Source organism: Saccopteryx leptura, chromosome 1 (genome assembly GCF_036850995.1).
Source record: "Saccopteryx leptura isolate mSacLep1 chromosome 1, mSacLep1_pri_phased_curated, whole genome shotgun sequence".
Classification (NCBI taxonomy): domain Eukaryota; kingdom Metazoa; phylum Chordata; class Mammalia; order Chiroptera; family Emballonuridae; genus Saccopteryx; species Saccopteryx leptura.
Window position 1 is genome coordinate 359365856 of NC_089503.1, and position 21213 is coordinate 359387068.

General features: G+C 33.8%; 1 protein-coding gene across 1 annotated transcript in view; it reads left to right on the top strand.

The window, feature by feature from the left end:
• Window positions 1-21213, top strand: part of EYS (eyes shut homolog) — a 1965296-nt gene that overhangs the window by 654935 nt on the left and 1289148 nt on the right. Inside the window, 1 exon segment of the mRNA XM_066360293.1 lies at window positions 239-367. Coding sequence (XP_066216390.1) covers window positions 239-367 — 129 coding nt within the window.

Sequence of the window (21213 nt, forward strand, 5' to 3'; positions counted from 1 at the left end):
TCACATCTGAGCAGACTAAGTGCCTATCAGCTCAGAGGAGTTTACTCACTGTTAAGTAATTTCAAGAGAAGTTGTTGCAATTTGTAGTAAGGTAAAATAAATAGGTTCTAACAATAATGTATGTAGTTTTCTTATCTGATGAGCTTAGTCTCAGATATCAGCAAAAATGGACTAAAAAATTTGGGCAAATTCAAGAATTACAACCTGACATCTGCTTTCCTTTTAAAACTTGTATTAGTATTATTTTTCAAAGGTGCAAAATATGAAATAACTGCAGATGAGTGTACTTCACATCCCTGCAAGAATGGAACTTCTTCCATTAACCAACCTGGTAATTACTTCTGCCAATATGTGGCTCCATTTAAAGGTAATGAATACCAAGGGAGAAGAAAAAGCAATCATAATTAAAAAGCATTTTCCTCTCTTGTCTGAACTAATTTTAGTCTTTCAAGAATATTATTAGTCCTTGATTTTCTTTTTTTTTTCTTGTTTTGGTGACAGAGACAGAGGGAAAGACAGAGAGGTGGGCAGATAGGGAAAGACAGACAGGAAGGAAGAGAGATAAGAAGCATCAATTCTTTGTTGCTGCTCTCTGTTGCAGTTTCTTAGTTGTTCATTGATTGCTTTTTCATATGTGCCTTGACCAGGGGGCTACCGCAGAGTGAGTGACCCCTTGCTCAAGCCAGCAAACATGACTCAAGCCAGTGACTTTGGGCTTCAAGTCAGCAATGTTTAGGTTCAAGCCAACAGCCATGAGGTCTGTTGATCTCATGCTCAAACCAACGAACCCATGCTCAAGCCAATGACCCCGCACTCAACCTGATGAGCCTGCACTCGAACAAGACAAGCCTGTGGTCAAGTCTGCGATCTCAGGGTTTCGAACTTGGGTCCTTTGCATCCCAGTCCAACACTCTATCCACTGCACCACTACCTGGTCAGACAGTTGTTCATTTTCTTCAAGTCAGCTTCTAGAGTAGCCAACCAATGAGTTTATTTTTCCATCCACTAAACTAATTCATCTTACTTTTTATTAGCAAGACCACCATTACAACTGAAAAGTAACAAGTATATTAGCAGCCTATCATGTTATAGTTAAAATGTCTTATTCAATTTCTTGTGAAATTATTTTATTTTTTCTTTCTATGTTAATCATTTATTAAAATTTTTGATAATTTTTACTTGATTTTAGAAAGAAAGAGAAACATTGATTTGTTATTCTATTTACTTATGCATTCATTGATTAATTCTTGTATGTGTTCTGGCCCAGATTGAACCTGCAACCTTGGCTTATGGGTTTAATGCTCTAACCAAGTGTTTTTCAACCTTTGATCAATGGATTTATCTGACAAAAGTTTCATGCAGCAGAAATTCAGAAATGTTCAGTCCATGAAAGAGCCAACTGCCCTGATGTTATATTAAGATTATAGACCCATTGATCTTAGTCAAATTTGCTATGCTTCAGGTGACTTCTGCCTTAGTGGTCCTCAAAACAGTTCTCCATATTTCATTGGTCTCCAAGTATAAAAATGTTGAAAATCACAACATTCATCCAGGGCAAATTTATTTTTTGAAAGTAGCTATGTTTGGTTTAAATTATAGTCAGCCATTAACAGATACTTTCATTTGAATTAAACTTTGATCATACTTGTTTAGCTTCAGTTAAGAAATTATACTTTATTAATTAAATAAAGTTATGGATGCCTTATAAAATAATAGTTTTATAAATTGCTGTGCAAACTAGTATATAAAAATTACTGGAGGTGTTTCCTTAAAATTAGTATCTTTTTTCTAAGCTACAGAATTTGAAAATTTTATCATTCAGGATTCTCCAGAGAAACAGGACCAATGGGAGGTATCTATTCTATATATATATTCTATAAAGATTCATTATGACAAATCAGGTCACACAATTATGAACACTTTAAAGTCCCACCACTGCCATCTGTAAACTGAAAACCCAGGAAAATAAATGGTGTAATTTCAGTCTGAGTCTAAAGGCTTAAGAACCAGAGAAAACCAACAGTTCAAGAACAGAAGAAAACTGACACAGCTTAAGTAGGCAAGGAAAAAAGAACAAATAGTCCCTTGCTTCACTTTTTATTCTAGTCAAACCCTCTCAAATTTGTCTGATGTCCAAAGACATTGGGAAGAGCAAGCTACATTACTGAGCTCAATAATTCAAATGCTAATCTCATCAGGAAACAACTCCACAGGCACACCCTTTTTTGCAAAATATAAATATAATAAATTTGGATATTTTTTTAATTGTGCTTTATTTTTTAGAAACTATTTTCTAATTATTAATAAAAATATAAGATTACATATCTGACTTTAAATACTTGGCATCTGTTTAGAGTCACTAAGTTATATTTTTCTTATCTGATGAGTTGAGACTTTACCTATGCCAGAGTTAAATATAGATTAATGAGATATGTCATATTAATATCACATTGCCTGCCAGAAATGACAAATCATCAAGTGTTTAATTGTAATTTTAAACAACTTTATTACACGTATACGTAAAATCCATATGATAGACAATATTTTACATATTTTTGGTTAGGTAGGCTGCCAATACATATTTAATTATATATTTTCAAAGATACATGAAGAATAGTCTAAGGAATCATTACAAATTTTAAAACGCAGGATTTATTTTAAAAATAACAAAATGTACCTGGTGCCTAGATCCTTTTTTCTCATGCCATTCCCCAGTAAAAAGAGTTAGGTCTTCTTAGAGATCTAGCTGATTCTAAGACTAAGACACTGTTGGGCAAATGAGTTTTTAAAATATGATTTTTGAGTTTGCTCACTTTTATTGTTAAAAATGGCATTGCCCACATAAATGGCATTGCCCAGGTGAAACTGCTAATTACCTTTCTGCTTGGGGAGGGCCATTATTATGCTAATATATTCTGGAGTAGAGACCTTTGTAGGATCAGGTAGTTTTTTTGTTTGTTTGTTTGTTTGTTTTACAGAGACAGACGAAGGGATAGATAGTGACAGACAGATAGGAATGGAGAGAGATGAGAAGTATCAATCATCAATTTTTTGTGGTGGTGCTTTAGTTGTTCACTGATTGCTTTCTCATATGTACCTTGACTGTGGGGCTCCAGCAGACCGAGTAACCCCTTGCTCAAGCCAGCAACCTTGGGTACAACCTAGTGAGCTTTGCTCAAACCAGATGAGCCCGCGCTCAAGCTGGCAACCTCAGTGTCTCAAACCTGGGCCCTCTGCATCCCAGTCTGATGCTCTATCCACTGCACCACTGCCTGTTCAGGCAGGCCCATGTAGTTTTTAAGAAGGAAGAAGAAGGAGAAGAAGAAGAAGCCAAGATGAAAGGGAAGGAGAAAGAAGCCAGTGTTGCAGAGTAAGAAGCCATGTTGGCAGATGGGAAACCAGAGGTGGCTGAGACTAGTGGAGGCCTTTGATTCTAGGGAATCTCAGTTGTGACAGTAGCTTTCTGAGCTCTGAATGAGTGGAAGGGAAGTATTTTTCCTATGTGTGTTTTACTCGCCGGCCGGGTGCGAGGCTAGAGTAAAGGAATGGCTCACCAGTTTTTGACTCTGCTGTTTCTTTACCATCTGCCTAAATCTAGTGGGAACCCCAACTGCCTGGCAGCAACAATGGCAGCGACTACTGGCCATACAGACACAAAATGCACAAATAAATGAATAATATTGTAATATCAGAAACCAAAGAGTTACTCAAGAAACAAAATAATGATTGCATGTTAAAGAGACACAGGAACCAATTGAAGGCTCTCCCAATGACAAAACCAAGAGTAATTTGAGCAAAAAAATACATTTTATTTTTATACAAAAATACAATAAATATCCATGAGTTCTTACTGATAAAAATAAATAATTGAATAAATAATAGGGAATAATAGCACATCTTGTGCAAATATTAATTATAAATAATGTATGTAGACACCTTGCACTTCATAGGTAGAACATATTTCTCTACCCCTTAAGTTTGGGATACACAGAGTGACTGCCTTTATTGGGGAGTGAACACAATATGGGGTACAGAGACGTGTTATAGAATTAGGCTCCTGAAACCTGTAAAATTATATTAAGCAACATCATCCCAATAAATTCAATTTAAACAAAAGTGCATTATAGAAATGGGTGTTAGAGAGGAGTAACTTTATGAACTTTTTTTGAAAATTCAAAAAATATGTACAATTACTGTTTTACACATACATGAATTTGTATAATATAGTACTTTTAGTATTTTAAGAATATGCCTGTGTTCAAACATTTTGTCATTTGGAACATTTATATTGCATTCTTCTAAGTTATTAAAACATACATTAGAGAAAGGAATTTATCCAAAAAATGGACTGTGATTTTTATAGCCCATTTATGGGGACAATAGAAAATAATTAGAAATCTTTATGTAATTACTTCTATAAAGTTGAATAATGCAGTGTTTTTATGCATCATAGTTCCTAGAATTATAATTACAGATCCTCTACAAATAGCATAATTTTCCTGCATAATTTTTATTAATGCTATATATCTTTTGAATTACATAGAATCTTCCTTAAAAAAATAAATACAGAAAATAAATTCCTCAGCACAATTTTTTCCCATGTGGTGTTCATCCATTGGAGTTAGCAGATAGTTTTGATTTAATCTAGGCCCCCTTCCAAGTTTTAGCCTTAGAAACTGCACCTAGCCAATCAAAAACGCATATTCTGCTCAAAGAAAGGACATTATTATTTATTGTTGTTGTTTGTTTACTACAAACTAAATTTTTCTTCAGCAATGAACACAGAATTTTATTTTTTTATTTTTATTTTTTAATTATTTTTATTTATTTATTTATTTTAGAGGAGTGTGAGAGAGAGAGAGAAAGAGAGAGAAGGGAGGAGCAGGAAGCTTCAACTCCCATATGTGCCTTGACCAGGCAATCCCAGGGTTTTGAACTGGCAACCTCAGAGTTCCAGGTCGATGCTTTATCCACTGCGCCACCACAGGTCAAGCGAACACAGAATTTTAATAAATACAAATGGGGTTCACCTTCCCTCATAGATGTAATTACTACAAGTTTTTTAAAGAAAACCTAATGCTTTTATGAAAAAACAAATCAAGATCTGGACTGCATACATATTTAGATATCGGAACTTTCTATTTTAATTAAAAAAAGAAGATAGAAGTCAGTTATTCCCAATGAGCACTATTGCTGTTAACCAGTCTATTGCTGGGGCCAAGCATTGCTAACTGGAACACCTTGTGGTGAAGCCCTCTATTTCCAGCACTTCCAAAAACTATTCATAAAAATTAATTTCATTGCTATGAAAAATGCACTAATTAAGGTTTTCTATATTTCCATGTATGGAATATATGGAAATAAATAAAGTTTCAATGAATAAATTTTTCTTCTACCTATGAAATGAAAAGAAAATTATTAATCATGCTGAGAAACACGCACTCCTCTGGTATTAAGTAAGTTTAATCATCTTTCCTCCAGAATTAAATACAATTGTGTGTATGGTTATGTTTTATAGATTTTATTTATTACTGGGTTTTAAATAAATATAAAATTAATGCCAAATATCCGTACCCAAACAGCAATTTTAAATTCTAAACTTGTTGTCCATGAAATCTAATGGAAGTGAAGAAAACATGAAGATGATGACTACATATAAAAGAAATTGCTCCTGTCAGATTTGACCAGTGCTCTCCTTACCAGTGAAGCAGTTAGAAAGGCAGAGTGCATCTCAGAATATGAAGTGTTTTCTTAGTAAATGAAGGTGACAACTTTCAAATTGCCTATTACACATAAATGATACCTTGATCTATATTATATTAATAGTTTTCTATAGAAAACTATGATCGATAAATCTAAAATTTTAAGTGTATACTTCCTAGTAACTAAACTGTGATGATTTTATAATTTATAAAATGAAGTATTTGCATATTGAATTTTATTAAATAAACAAATCCCGGGAGAGAACAATGTCACACATATCATTGTTAAAACAACAGTCTTTTTTATCTGGGTGGTAAGAAATAAATTGTTCCTCTTTTCTTCTAAAATATAAAATTCCCAATACCTTATACACAGAAAATAGAGCTTCATATAAATTACTTTTGGGTTCTCAAGAAAACAGCTGAATAGACTAAGATTGTCATTTTAATAAGGCTACATATGTGCAAACAGAATAGAAATATTGTTTGTACAAATGTCTTATCTGCTAAAGCTTTAATGACACATGTCCCTAAATGTGTAGCAATTAAGATAAAAAGCAGAAATGATAATTAGCCATTAAAACTGTTTGCAAAAGGAAGTAAAGGAAAAAGGAAGTAAAAGAAAACTCAGCAAAATAAAAATGCTTAAGTATGTTGAAAGTCAGAATAATAATTCTGTTTTCTTGTTAGGGCACTCTGTATGGAAACTTGTAATTAGAAAGCAAAAATAAATACATATTTTTAAGGGCCCCTGAAGTGAAAAGGTCTAGAGAATGAATAATGGAGCAATTATTTTTTCAGCCTTTACAAGCCAGGCCATATCTCAGTCATTCTCATGTTGAACTACAATGGAGAGCAACAGATATTATCATTAAATGCTCCAGCCTTGTCACTCTACAGCTATCCTAAACATTCTTGGGGGACAAAATATTTTGGCCAGACTATACAGAAAACCATCTCTAATGTTTTGAAAAAATTTTAAATTAATTACATATTAATTGAGTGCATTAACAAAAAGTTAATTTGATTTAATACTTTTCTTTAAAATTTTTATTACTTACTTGAATTTTTTATTGAATTTGCTGAAGTGACATGGGTTAATAAAATTATACTTTCAGGGATTTTTTTCTATAATTTGATTTAATTCTTTTAATGAAGGTAATAATATAAGTATTATATTGGAGGAGTCAAATAAAGTGGATGAACTAAAAGTTTTGAGTTCATAATAATCCACTAGGAAAGAAAATTATTCATTTAATAGTTGATGTTGATAATTTTGATTCGTATCTGTTGAGTGTTGCAATTAAAACAGAAAGCATGTAATTTGTACTGGTTTGACAATCAGTACTGTGTTTACCTTCTTGGTGATTACATCATTACCTTTAGTTCAATATAAATACTTAGATACTAATGCTATTTAAAGAGCAAGAATAAAGAAACCATGAGTAAAGAATAGGATGTATATCTCTGTATTTTTTAAAATGGAATTACATCTTTTTGCTTCTTTTATTAATTACTTTTTTCTGTTTTTAGAATTCAGAGGTATTTAATATCTTGGTCAAATATTTCTTTAAAGGTATAACACTTTCATTTCTTGTTAGTGAATAAGAACTATTATTTTTCAATTGACATCCCCTACCTTTTTCTTTGTAACCTATAAACTACTTCTTTTTCATAGGTATTATATTTGACTACACAGTCTGTAAAAATAACATAGCAAAAAAAAATCTTGTCACTAACTATAAGTTTGAATATATTGTATTGAACATGTTATAGTGTTTAATCAACCAGAACTTGTAAAGCTAGTCACATTCAAGTAACTCAGTATGTACAGTGATAGAATGACAGATTGGGTAGATTCAGAGAAATGCTTAACTACAAGCTATATTTTATACTAATTACTTTTGATTTGTATTATGAACATGTAGGGAAAATTATAATTAAATTAAAAATTATAGAGAATGACTGGTTTGCAATGTGATTATAATATTATAATTTGAACTCTGTAAAATTAGAGATGTCACTGCTATAGTTTTTTTTAAATCATATCTTCCTTGGGTCCAGGATATTACTCACCTATAGTTGTTGCTACTGTTTAGTATCCTGACCTCTACTTTTTTTTACCTTTTCACTATATATACTTTAAATATTAATCAAATCTATTTACTTGTATCAACTACCTCTTTTCCATCATATGGAGAATGGTCTTTTCCCTTTAAATTGAACAAATTATATGTTGATGATTTTTAAAGTATCATAAATATCTAACAACTATGAATGTTCCAAGAAGACAATTAAAATAAAATAGAAGAATATAAGAAGAGAAAAAAGAAAGTGTGGGAATTTGAAAGGCTTAACAATGTTCAGTGTAGCCAAGATTACCTACCCTGAGACCAATGAAGTTGGAGTATTAAGCACAATCCAAATCAGGAATGTCACCTAAGGAATACCAGGGGCAATGGAAAACATGGATCTGGAAAAACCATAATCAAACGTGTATTTTGAAACATTACTCTAAACTGTAAAATAGAAATTGTTTTCTTCTTTTTGTTTTTAGAGTAGGGTTTCATACTGGTAATAGAGAAAAAGCCAAGTGTTTATAAGACTCAAGCTGTCATTTAAAGATATAGAAACAAGATTTGAGGTCATTGGATGATTTCAGAAAATATTTAGATAACAAGCCAAGCAGGTTAGGCCTTTAAGATGTTCATATAAAGTATGTGTGAATGGAGGAAAAGAAAATATCATGCTCAAATGCCCAGGGGAGAAAAGTAAGTTATTTCTCAGAGAATACAAGAGTAGAAGAGGCATGGTTTAATGAAAAAGGAAATCAGCAGAGCTTCAGACATACTGAGTTTGTCAGACTACAAATTATTGAAGTGAAAGTCTCTCTTAAATAATCCTAATATGTGCATCTGGAACATAGGAAAGAGTTCTAGAAGGAGTATAGTTTGCTAAGACATCAGTTGGGAAGAAATATATAAAATGGCAAAGGAATAATGATCAGAAAAATTAAAAGCTAAGGTATGGATACAAAAAATAACACACAAAAAGAAACAAACAAAAAAGGCAAGAAAAGATAGGGTATCAATTAGAAAAAAATAGTAAGAAAATGTCAAATATTGTTGAGCAGTCTAATACAATTTAGTGTGACAATAGTCCAAAAATTATTATTAAAGAGGACTAGGTGACTTTCATAAGAAAGTTTTAGTGGAGTTTAGAAGTTTATCACTGTGTTGAATGGAAGGTAGGGAATATCTAGATGAAATCTGAGTGCAGGTAGCTGGACTATTGAAAATATTTGGAAGGTAAGGAAAAAGGAGATACTCATAACCTGAGGGCCGCCTGTAATCTCATATTAAAACTTCTTCAGATTTTCTCAAATGTGCCACCTCATTTCTGTCAGGGTCCAGTCATAATTATTAATCATTGTGTACTCATCAGATGATGTTAGTATAAGAATAGGAACTACATCTATAGGAAACAGAGAATATTTAACAGAGAGGGCAATGAGATATGGTCAGACAGAGATCTAAAAATTTGGAGATAATATGGCTGATAGCTCATTTAGACAGAGGTTGCCGGTTCAATCCCCACTTGTAGCACATTCAGGAACAGATCTATGTTCCTGTCTTGCTCTCACTCTCTCCCTTCCTCTCTTTTAAAATCAATAAAATTAACATTAAAAAAAAAAGAAGGGCAGATCTGCCATTATCTAAAAAGAAGTTAACTAAATGGAAAGGATAAGTGATGATATTGTTAAGACTTTAAAGGTTTAGGTGAGAATTAGGAAAGTTATTTCATGTTATCTATTTTCTTTGGTATTCAGAAATATAGTTATTTTCTGTGAGTTACAATAATAGTAAAAGGGTTGAGAATTCAAGGAGAGTGTAAAATGCTTCATATTTAATTGAATATCTATTTTCCTGAAAGGTTATAATAGATTGACTTTTTTTAAAATTATGTTTCTAACTACATTGTTCTATAGGAGCTGCTATTTTGACAAAAGTAGATATTTATCTTAAATCAGAGTCAGAGATTATTCTTGGGATTTAGAATGAGGAACTTGAGAAAATGCTGCTCAGATTCTGTTGGCTTTAAAAACGTGAAATAGTAGGCCCTGGCCAGTTGGCTCAGCGGTAGAGTGTCGGCCTGGCGTGCAAGGGTCCTGGGTTCAATTCCCGGCCAGAGCACACAGAAGAAGCGCCCATCTGCTTCTCCACCCCTCCCCCTCTCCTTCCTCTCTGTCTCTCTCTTTCCCTCCCACAGCCGAGGCTCCATTGGAGCAAAGATGGCCCGGGTGCTGAGGATGGCTCCTTGGCCTCTGCCCCAGGCGCTAGAGTGGCTCTGGTCGCGGCAGAGCGACCCCCCGGAGGGGCAAAGCATCACCCCCTGGTAGGCAGAGCGTCGCCCCCTTGTGGGCGTGCTGGGTGGATCCCGGTCCGGCGCATGCGGGAGTCTGTCTGACTGTCTCTCCCCGGTAGCTTCAGGAAAAAAAACAAAAACAAAAAAACGTGAAATAGTAGTTCATAACTATTGGCAAAAATACTCTTCAACTTGTAGGGAGGTGGTGGTTGGAAATCATTTGAAGAATGATAGGAAGAAGTATAAAGATAACAGGGAGCTCAAGAGAGACAAATAGAAACATGCCAGGTGTACCTAATATACCATAGCCAGTTGAACTTTAAGCACACCTATGGTTTGCTACTTGACCCAATATATTTCTCAGTGTACCAGTGCTGATCCTACTGAAATTTCATCTTTTTTTCTCTATAAAAAAAAGCATCAGTTGTGGAAACTTAAGTATTATTGAAGTTTAATAGAAGTAACAACTGAATAAGTAGCACAAAGAATGAGTTGGATTATTCCAGACCTGAGGATATACAGAGAAAATTATAGTTATTTTGTGTGCCAGTAAATAAGGGGAAAGCAGTCCCACTTCTTGACTCTAACACTTTGGTGATATAGGAAAACTTGCTGCCCTGAAGAGGGATGAGAGCAATATGATTTCACCACAATGGAGAGTCTTTTAATGAGGCATGAATGTAAAAGAAATACTCAATAAATAACGTACGGAAAACTATTAGTTGAAATGACAAGATTAGGAAAAATAGCAGTGGTAAGTTGGTTCATGGAAGAAGCATATAGGTAAATGGGAATAAAGGGATTTACAACAAAAGGCAGAAATTAATCCTGAGGGTTTCCAGTAACAGTGGAATCACATATAGATATGGCATTCCTCAGATGACAATTGCAAACTCTTACCAAATTATAAAAAAACTTAGGCACTAAAGACTGACCAGAAGTAAGCAATAAACCTGAGGATACCTTCTGTCTGAACTGTATAGACAGTGAAAAAATTGCTGAAATTGCAATTTTACATAGGTGAAGAAACAGAGGACAGTGTGAAGCTTCTAAAATGGCAGAAAAGTGAAGGCAAACATCCAAGAAAGGAAGGCGCAAGATCTGGAAGAGCACAGAGAGTTCATATAAAGAGCATAACATTTGTTTAGTGCTGAATGACACACATGTAGGGGAGTTCCAATGTATTCAGTGAGAACAACCACTAAAAATATGAGGAGCTGAACAGTTTTAGCTGCTTTCAATTTAATGAGATAGAAATTGGAGTGGGAGTTCAGCCATATTAACACCCTAGTATAATAAACAGTATCATTCCTTAGGGGGAGTAAACAGAATCCAAGAAAATGAAATAGTACTAGAAAGACCTTACTCTCAGAATACCTTTACTCTAAGATATCTTGAAAGAAGTTTTTCAGGCTGAAGGGAAATAGTACCAAATGAAAAATTGGATTTATAAGAAAATACGTGGGCCTTGAAAATGTGAAATATCTTAGTAAAAATAATATATAACTTTAAAAAAATTTTTCTTTAAAACACATACACCTGTTTAAATAAACTTTGTAACAATTATGGAATTCATAACATAAGTAAAACATGTGACAGCAATAATGTAGCAAATGAAACTCTATAAGTGTAATATTCTTATATCTTATGTGAAATAGTTCAAATTAACTTTAGATCATACAAATGGCAATCTGAAGAACAATAAAAAATGTAAAAAAGTTATGACTATAGTTAAAACCAATAGAAATAAAAATATAATATATAGAAATAAAACAAAAAAAGAAAAGAAAAAGAAAAAAATAGGATAAATTGAAAACAAAACTAAATGATGGACATAAATTTAACCACAGCAATTGTCTTGAATGTCATGAGCTAAAATAATCCAATTGAGGTTCACATTGTTTATTTGGATTAAAACCAAGACCCAACTTAATTTACTCTCAAGACATGTACATAAAAATAAAGGCATAAATACAATGATGAAAAGAAAATGTATACCATTTTTAGAAAGGGTAAAAATGTGATGAAACTGTATTTGTATGAGAAAAAAATATATATTCAGGGCCAGAAGTAGAAAGAAAATATCATAATAATAACAGGTCAGTAGCCATCGTCCAGCCAACATGTTGAGCAACGGGATTGCCCTGTCAATACACAGATCTCCATGAGAAATTATAATAGAATATTGTTGCAAGTCTTTATGTGAATTAGCTGTTAGTTACATAAAAATAATGGAAACAGAAATTAGTATCTAGAAGAAAGGTGCTATCCTAACTGAATCCTAATACATGTGACATTGGGATGATTTGGGCAAGAGGATGAAAAGACATTGAAACAATTTTAATGATGTCCAGAAGAGCAGTCAGGAAATTGCTGTTAGAGGCTAGAGAAATGAGAACCCTGTTAAGTATTGACCAAATTCTGATGACACTCTTGCCTGTGTTAATATGGAAGATAGAAAATATGGCCTCATGCACTTGGCATAGTGGATTTCAGGGCAAAATGCAGAAATGACTAAATAGCTTCATTTTGTGGCCTATGGTAAAATAGGAGAAGGAGATGAGCTAACGATGAGGCTGTTTTCAACCAGATTTTAGAAAAATATTTTTAACCTAAGACTGCTGTGTTGGAAAATAAATATGATTGTTATTTCCAGGCTCTGCAGTTGGCAAAAGACATTCAAGATGAACTTAGGGCAATGATCAAATCCAGAATATTATCAGTGAAATTAGGCTTCATGAAAAATATGATGGGAGCTTAGCTTTTATACTTTTTGTTAAGGGAATAAAATTATTTAAGGCAGAGGCATGTAGACCACCTTAGCTAGACAAGAATTCTTTGAAAATCCTTATGCATGTAGTTCAACTCACACTCCGAAGTAGAGAGGGTAGAATTCAAAGAAATGTGTGAGCCCAGCAGCAAGCAAGTGGAAAAAATTACTCAGCTGTAAACATAAGCCATTACTTGCAAAGTAGAGGGTCATAAAGTTCTCTGGGCCGGTCCTCACTATGTAGTTTCCTACCTCTCCCGCTTTTGAGTGTGTGTCCATTGCAGTATTCTTGTCTCTGCCTTAGCTTTGCTATGACAATATGAAAGATTAGATAAATGGTTTTTTCATCTGCAGGTCTCTAAATTAAGAAAAGTTATATCCAAGTATAAAACAGAGAAATTATAATCAAGTAGCCTATTCTACATAGGGACTTAATTTCAATAATGATAAACTAGATTTTCAACTAACTCCAAAAGAGCAAAGATATCTGTGCATAAAAAGAGTTTATTTTTCACCTAGGGGATTTGATTTATATATAGTGACCAGAGTGGTACATACATAATATCTTAAAATGGCCACTGATTAGTTTTTTGTTTTGTTTTGTTTTGTTTTTGTCAGCTGGGGCTGGATGAGCACCCTTGTGTCCACGTGGCTATTCATATGCTCAGCTTAGGCCTTCTCACAACATGATTGTCCAAGGGGAATTAGAATTTTATTTTAAATCAGATTTTATTTTTAGAGTAGTGGTTTTCCAATAGAGATGATTTGGCCCTACCAGGAGACATTTGGCAAAATCTAGAGATAGATTTGATTGTCACAACTGGAAAGGTGAGAGGGACATCTACTGGTTATGTTATGGGTTGAATTGTGCCCTCCTCAAATTCATATGTAGAAGTCTTAACCCAGAGTACCTCAGAATGTGCCCTTATCTGGAAACACTGTAGTCATACCTTATACATGGTTTTGATTTCCCTGATTTCAGTTAAAGCTACAGTAGAAAAAAAAAAATAATTTCTGAAATAAACAATTTGTAAGTTTTAAGTGGCACACTGTTCTGAGTAGTGTGATGAAATCTGTTCCTCCATCTTTATCCCTCCTGGGATGTAAAGCCTTCCTTTGTTCTCAGTATCCACACTGTATACAGTGCCTGTCTCTTTGTCTCTTAGCCATCTTGGTTACCAGGTCAAAATGTCAGAATATTGCAATGCTGTGTTATTTAAGAACACCACATTAATATACCTTTGATAACAGTATATTGTTATATTTTATTAGTAGTATTAATTTATTACTCTGCCTATTAATAAATTAAACGTTGTCATCAATATTTATGTATAGGACAGGGGTCCCCAAACTACAGCCCGCGGGCCACATGCGGCCCCCTGAGGCCATTTATCTGGCCCCCACCGCACTTCCGGAAGGGGCACCTCTTTCATTGGTGGTCAGTGAGAAGAGCATAGTTCCCATTGAAATACTGGTCAGTTTGTTGATTTAAATTTACTTGTTCTTTATTTTAAATATTGTATTTGTTCCCATTTTGTTTTTTTACTTTAAAATAAGATATGTGCAGTGTGCATAGGGATTTGTTCATAGTTTTTTTTTTATAGTCTGGCCCCCTGTGTAAAAAGTTTGGGGACACCTGGTATAGGAAAAAGCATATATATAGGTTTGAGTACTATCCATATGTTAGACTCACTGCAAGGGTGGGGGATTAGAACATATTTTTCACAGAACAGGGGGAACTACTATTAGGTCATTTCAGATATAAGTAAACATGAAATCAAATGGGTGTGTGATGGGCTTCTAATCCAGTGTGACTATGGGCCTTATCTAAAGGAAACTATAGACATAACACATACTGGAGGAGGTCACTGTATGAAGAATGTACCAGGTGAGAAGCATTGCTTCTATAAGCCATGACATGACAAAGATTGCCAACAAACCGGCAGAAGCTAGGTGGTGAGCAAGAGACAGATTCTCTCAGAATTCTCTGAAGGAACCAACCCTGCCAATATCCTGATCCTGGACTTCGGACCTCCAGAACTATTAGACAATAAATTCCTGCTGTTTAAGCAACCAAAGCTTTGGTAAAGCCCCAGAAAATTAATACAGAGTAGAGGCAGAGAATGTTGTAAAACACATAGTAAAGAACAAGACACCACCACCACACAGGAGAAAAAAATACTTGGTAAAATGTCAGCATTGTTGATATTAAGTAACCTGCTCTTAGAGCAAGTATTTCTAGAGAAAGAAACTGGAAACTCCAGTCTCTTCAGATCTCTGCTCCAAAATTAACAAAAAAAAAAAAAGTTCTGCAGTATTCCATTAAGTAGATATTCCCAGGCCTAATCCAACTTTAAGAAGAGGATTCTATTTTTGTTGTTGTTGTTGTCTGCTATTATTTGCCATGTGGCCACAGATTATTTACATTTTATCTACAGGTGAAATACACACTCTTATGTAAGACAATAAAAGTCATCTTCTGTCGTAGCATTACAACTGAGTTGAAATTAGAAAATAAACTTGTAAAAAGTCATTTTTTTAAAAGCTGCGAGAGCAAAAAGAACCTTAAAGTATATTAAAATTTAAATATGGCTATGCTAAAACTATAAAACATTGCTGAGAGAAATTAAAGATTTATAGAGATGGAAACAATGTAACCTGATCATACATTGGAAGGATGAATATGGTTAAGGTGATCTATAAATTCAATATGATTCCTGTTACAATGCAAGCAGTTCTCTTTGAAAACTTGACGATTTGATTTAAACCTGGCTATGTATACACTTATGACAAAAACAATCTCGTGAATAAAAGAACAAGTCTAGAGTAGTTATACTATCTACTTAATAAGTTACCACCAAGAGAGTGTCTTATTGGAAAGAAAGGAAGGGAGGGAAGAAGAAAGGGAAATTGATCAATCAAAAATAGAGCCACAGTTATATAATTAGTTTATACTGGAAAAAGAAACAAGAAATTTAAGAGGAAAATGAAAGTATTTTCAATTAATGGTAATGCAGTTAGTAGATATTTATATAGGAAAGAGTGACATTACATCTACTTCATACCATACAAAAAACATTAATTTTATATAATCATTGATATTTATGTAAAAGCTAAAACTATGGGCTTTTAGAAGAAAACACGAGAGAAGCTTTTAGATCTAGCCAGTGGCTTTTACTTATAAGAAAAGGCAAAGACAGCAATATACATAAAAAAAAGATAATTCAGTTAATCTAATTCTGCTCACTAAAAACATCATTAAAATTAATAGATAAGTATGAAAGAAAATGTATGCAAACATCTATCAGACAAAAAGACTGAAAAGCAGAATATATGCAAGAAATTATAATTCAGTAATATAAAATAACACTAAAAGTAACATACAAGTGACTGAAACCAACAATCAAAAGAAGACAAGCAAGTAAGTTTCTTGGCACCATGAGTCATCAGTGTAAAACAAAATAAAACTAAACGTGGATCTTCCAACGTGTCTAAAATTAAAAATAAATTGTTGAAATTTTTAAGTAATTAGAACTCATACATCAATGGTAGAGAGATGAATTAGTTGATAAAGACAAATGGAAAACTTGATATACAGTTTGGAAGTCACTTTTAACATTAAACATACACCTAATATAAGAGCAGCAATAGACTTCTAGCTATAGAAGCAAGTGAATTAAAACTATTTTTCTAAAAAACAAACAATTTTTCTACAAAAAACACTTACTAAAGTATTTTTAGAAATCCTCTTCAGACTAAGAAAGAGCCAATTATCTGTGAACATGAAAATATAGAAACAACTAATCGTATGTACATGCAATGGACTATTGCTCAGCAGTAAGAAGGATCAAACTACTGATACACAAGAGCGTATCAGAAACAATGCTGAACAAAAAGATGGACAAAAAGGAGAGCATAATGTAAGATTCCCTTTATGTTATTTATTAAATAGAAGGAAAAATCAGAAAAGTAGTATTTTTGAGCAACAGGGTTGACAGAGAAGAAAAATGGACTACTTTTCTGATATACTGAAAAGTTTCTAAATCTCACAGGTGTACATATGAATTGAAAAGTGTATGCATTTTTAAGCATTCATCTAAAGTACACTTAATATTTATTTTTGAAAAAGTTATTTTAAAAAAACCCACATACTTCTCACTAGTAGTTTTGCTTTCTGTACTTGTTTAGTAATTCGAAAACATTTTTTCTGTGGATGAGAGCCCTAAGCTAATTAATAAATATGTTAAGAATAATGCATCTTGATTTTTTTTTTTTCTTTTTTTTCTGAAGCTGAAAACGAGAAGAGACTGTGAGACAGACTCCCGCATGCGCCCAACCGGGATCCACCAGGCACGCCCACCAGGGGCGATGCTCTGCCCACCAGGGGGCGAAGCTCTGCCCACCAGGGGGCATTACTCTGTCGCGACCAGAGCCACTCTAGCACCTGGGGCAGAGGCCAAGGAGCCATCCCCAGCGCCCGGGCTATCTTTGCTCCAATGGAGCCTTGGCTGCGGGAGGGTAAGAGAGAGACAGAGAGGAAGGAGGGGGGGAGTGGAGAAGCAAATGGGCCCCTCTCCTATGTGCCCTGGCCGGGAATCGAACCCGGGTCCCCCACACACCAGGCCGACGCTCTACTGCTGAGCCAACCGGCCAGGGCCTGCATCATGATTTTTCACTGTTGGAGGAAGAATTTACAAATTTGGAAAGAAAAAGAACTAAAATATACCCAGTAGTATTAGTTATAAATTAGAGGTATGAGAGTGAATTCATGGTTTTTATTAAGTAAACATAGAAACATAATATAACTATACATGTACATGAATATACTTATTATACTATAGTATATTGTGCTATACTTTACTGTATTATACTTTATAACATACAGATAAAATATATGTTTGCATATGTGTTTATATGTATACATACATATATGTACATATCCATATAATTTCTTATTCTTTTATTTTTTGTTTTTTTACAGAGACAGAGAGAGAGTCAGAGAGAGGGATAGATAGGGACAGACAGACAGGAACAAAGAGAGATGAGAAGCATCAATTAGTTTTTCGTGGCGACACCTTAGTTGTTCATTGATTGCTTTCTCATATGTGCCTTGACCATGGGGCTACAGCTGACCGAGTAACCCCTTGCTTGAGCCAGTGACCTCAAGGTCTCTCACCTGGGACCTCCGCATCCCAGTCCCATGCTCTATCCACTGCGCCACTGCCTGGTCAGTAATTTCTTATTCTTGTGTACTGACAGTTGAGCAATTTTATCACCCAAATCTTGATTTCTAAATATTGTTTTTTATTTAAAGTACTCAGGGCTTTTTAGAGAAAAGACAAATTTCAGGACTGAGAAAGGGAAATACAACGTAAACCATAAATATATTTTACATTAAAAGTGTTCAAAGAAAAGTGAGAATTTTTCAAATGGATTGAAAAGAGTAAGCTTGAAAATGCTTCCATTGGCTAAATAAAAAAAAATGCTGATCATTAAAATAAATAATAAAGTTAATGGATTATAATACATTTAATAATATAATAATTGATGCCTGAATTCTTATATAAACACAAAATGAATTGAAAAATAGACAAATGCTTGGAGAAGCATAAAGGGAAAGCTCTTTATTATATCAGAATATTAACTAAGATATATGAAAATAATGGTGGAGTTATAAAATCATCAGTGGTTGCTAAAACTAATCGGTGAATGATTTATTAGTCTCAAAATCACTCTCCAGTATCACTTTCCTTTTATTTTCAAAGGAACATAAAACCCGAATTTAAATCAAGTGACATCAGGTAAACCAAAATTGATGGCCATTTTACAGAATTATTGCCCTGTGATCTGCTAAATGTCAAGGTCCAGAAAGACCATAAAAGGAAAAATAACTGTTTCAAACTAGAGATAATCACAACTAATTTCAGGATGTGATCTTAGCATTGATACTGACCAGGAAGGTGAGAATGAACTAGCTGTAAATGATTTTATTGGGACTATTGATAAATGTAATCATGGGCTATGAATTAGATAATAGTATTGATTTTGATAATTGTACTGTGATAGTATAAGGAATAGCATTGTTCTTAAAAAATGCACAATGCAATTCCTAAGGATAAAGGGTTATAATATTTTAAATTTTATCTCAAATGGTTTACAAAAATAAATTTATGTAATATAGATAATATATAATAGAAACACATATAATATAGATAAACAAAGAGGAAATATTAATGCAAACATACAAAAATATGAACATTTTGTAACTCAGTACAAAGTACTAGAGTTTCTTTTCATATTTTTTTTAATTTTTCTCTAAGATTTAAACAATACTAAAATGAAAAGTTGATAAAAATTATCTTAATACTTTTTGGTGACCACCACACAATTATTTATATTAGATGGAATGAATCAAACAAGTAACGAATAAATGACCATGTTGAATGCTTCTGAGGAGGCAGATTAATCAAAGCTGTCTTCACTGAAACTATGGGGAAACAAAACAGTAAAGCTACCTTGGGAAATAATTTGGTAGTGTACGATAAATTAAACATACACTTACCATATGAACCAGCTCTCAAGTATATATCAAATGATAACAATGTTCACACAAAAATCTATATCCAAATGTTTATAGTGCATGTTTATACCTTTATTTATATTTACTAAAAACTGTAAACAACCAGCATGCCTTTCAACAGGTGAATAGATAACAAATCTGGTATATCCTTACAATGGTTATACTGCTCAGGAATAAAAGGTAATATATTATTGATTAACACATGTTAATAAAACTTAACCATATTTTTCTCTGTAATAGAAACTAGACTGAAAAGATACGTATTACATAATTCTATTTATATGAAATTCAGGAAAACACAGAACACTAGGGACAGAAAGCAGATCAGTGGTTGCCTGGAAGTTGAGGACTGAATTATTTTTAATGGGGTAATCCAGAGAATTTTTAGTGAAAGCAGGGTGGCAGAGAGACAGACTTCCACATGCACCCTGACCGGGATCCACCCAGCAAGCCCAGTAGGAAGCTATGCTCTACCCATAAGGGCGTTGCTCTCTTGCTCAGCAACTGAGCCTTTTTTATTTTTTAACGTCTGTGGCAGGGGCCAACTGGTTGAAACTAATCAAGTCATCCATCGCTGTAGGAGAGGAAGAGAGAGAGAGAGAGAGAGAGAGAGAGAGAGAGAGAGAGAGAGGAGAGGACAGGGAGGGATTGAGTAGCAGATGGGCACTTCTCCTGTGTGCCCTGACTTGGAATCAAATCCAGAACTTCCACACGTTGGGCCACACTCTACTACTGAGAAAACTGGCCAGGACCTGGATAAATTTTTATGCATAGAGGTAAAAAGGTTAGCAATTCTGAAACTATTTTGCTGTACAGTACGTTTGAACAAGTAAGTAAATAAGTTTGAAGTAATAGGAACCAAGACATTCACTGTCAGAAAAAAAACAAAAACAAAACACATTATAAACAAGTGAGAAAGACTAGAACAATCCAGGCAGTGATAAATTAGTCAAATACTTGAATTAACACTTGTTTTCTGATGTTTTCCAAAGTGCTAGGTAGACTCTTGGATTGTGCTCTCCTAATTCCAATTCGACAACAGATCCAGGGAGGCAACTTTGCCCCATATAAACAACTTCGGTCTGATTTGAATTCTGTCCTTCTGTGCACACGTCTTACTGCATGTTTACCATATGCCACACCCCTGTGTGGGCTTATTTCAGTGGTGGAATTCCAATGATTTAACTGGTTCTCTGAGCTAATGACTGTTTTAAGTATAAAAAGAAATGATATCCCAAAAAGTACTTTATTATTTCATACATTTAATATTTAAATTAAATTCTTAAATAAGAACAATAAGAGTGATGCACAAAACTGGATTATGTTATAAGAAAGAGTTTTAAAATATATAATGAAAAAAGGTTAAATAATACCTGACAAAAATAAAACTGTTATTTAAGATATTTCCATATTGTTTCTTGATTGGTGTCCTCATTTGCAATTTTTTTCATCTACAGACAGAATGAATATTACAACACACTTAGAATACTCTGTTGCTCAGATGAACATTAAAAAAGAATAAGGAATGTAAATTTGTGATTTCCACACTGGGCAGCTGTCCAGGTGCCCACCTTAGAGAGAACCCTGATTACAAGTGCCATTTTGACAACCAGTTTACTGAACTCAACAAAATATTAGGTATCACTTCTGTGGAACTGGTGCAAACAGGCTTAATCCTACTACTGGCTCATTTGCTTATAAATCCCATCTGCTTGAGAACTCTAACCTCCTTCTTTATTTTCTTCCTTTTCTTTCTTCTTTCTTTCTCTCTCCTCTCTCTTTCTCTCTCTTCCATT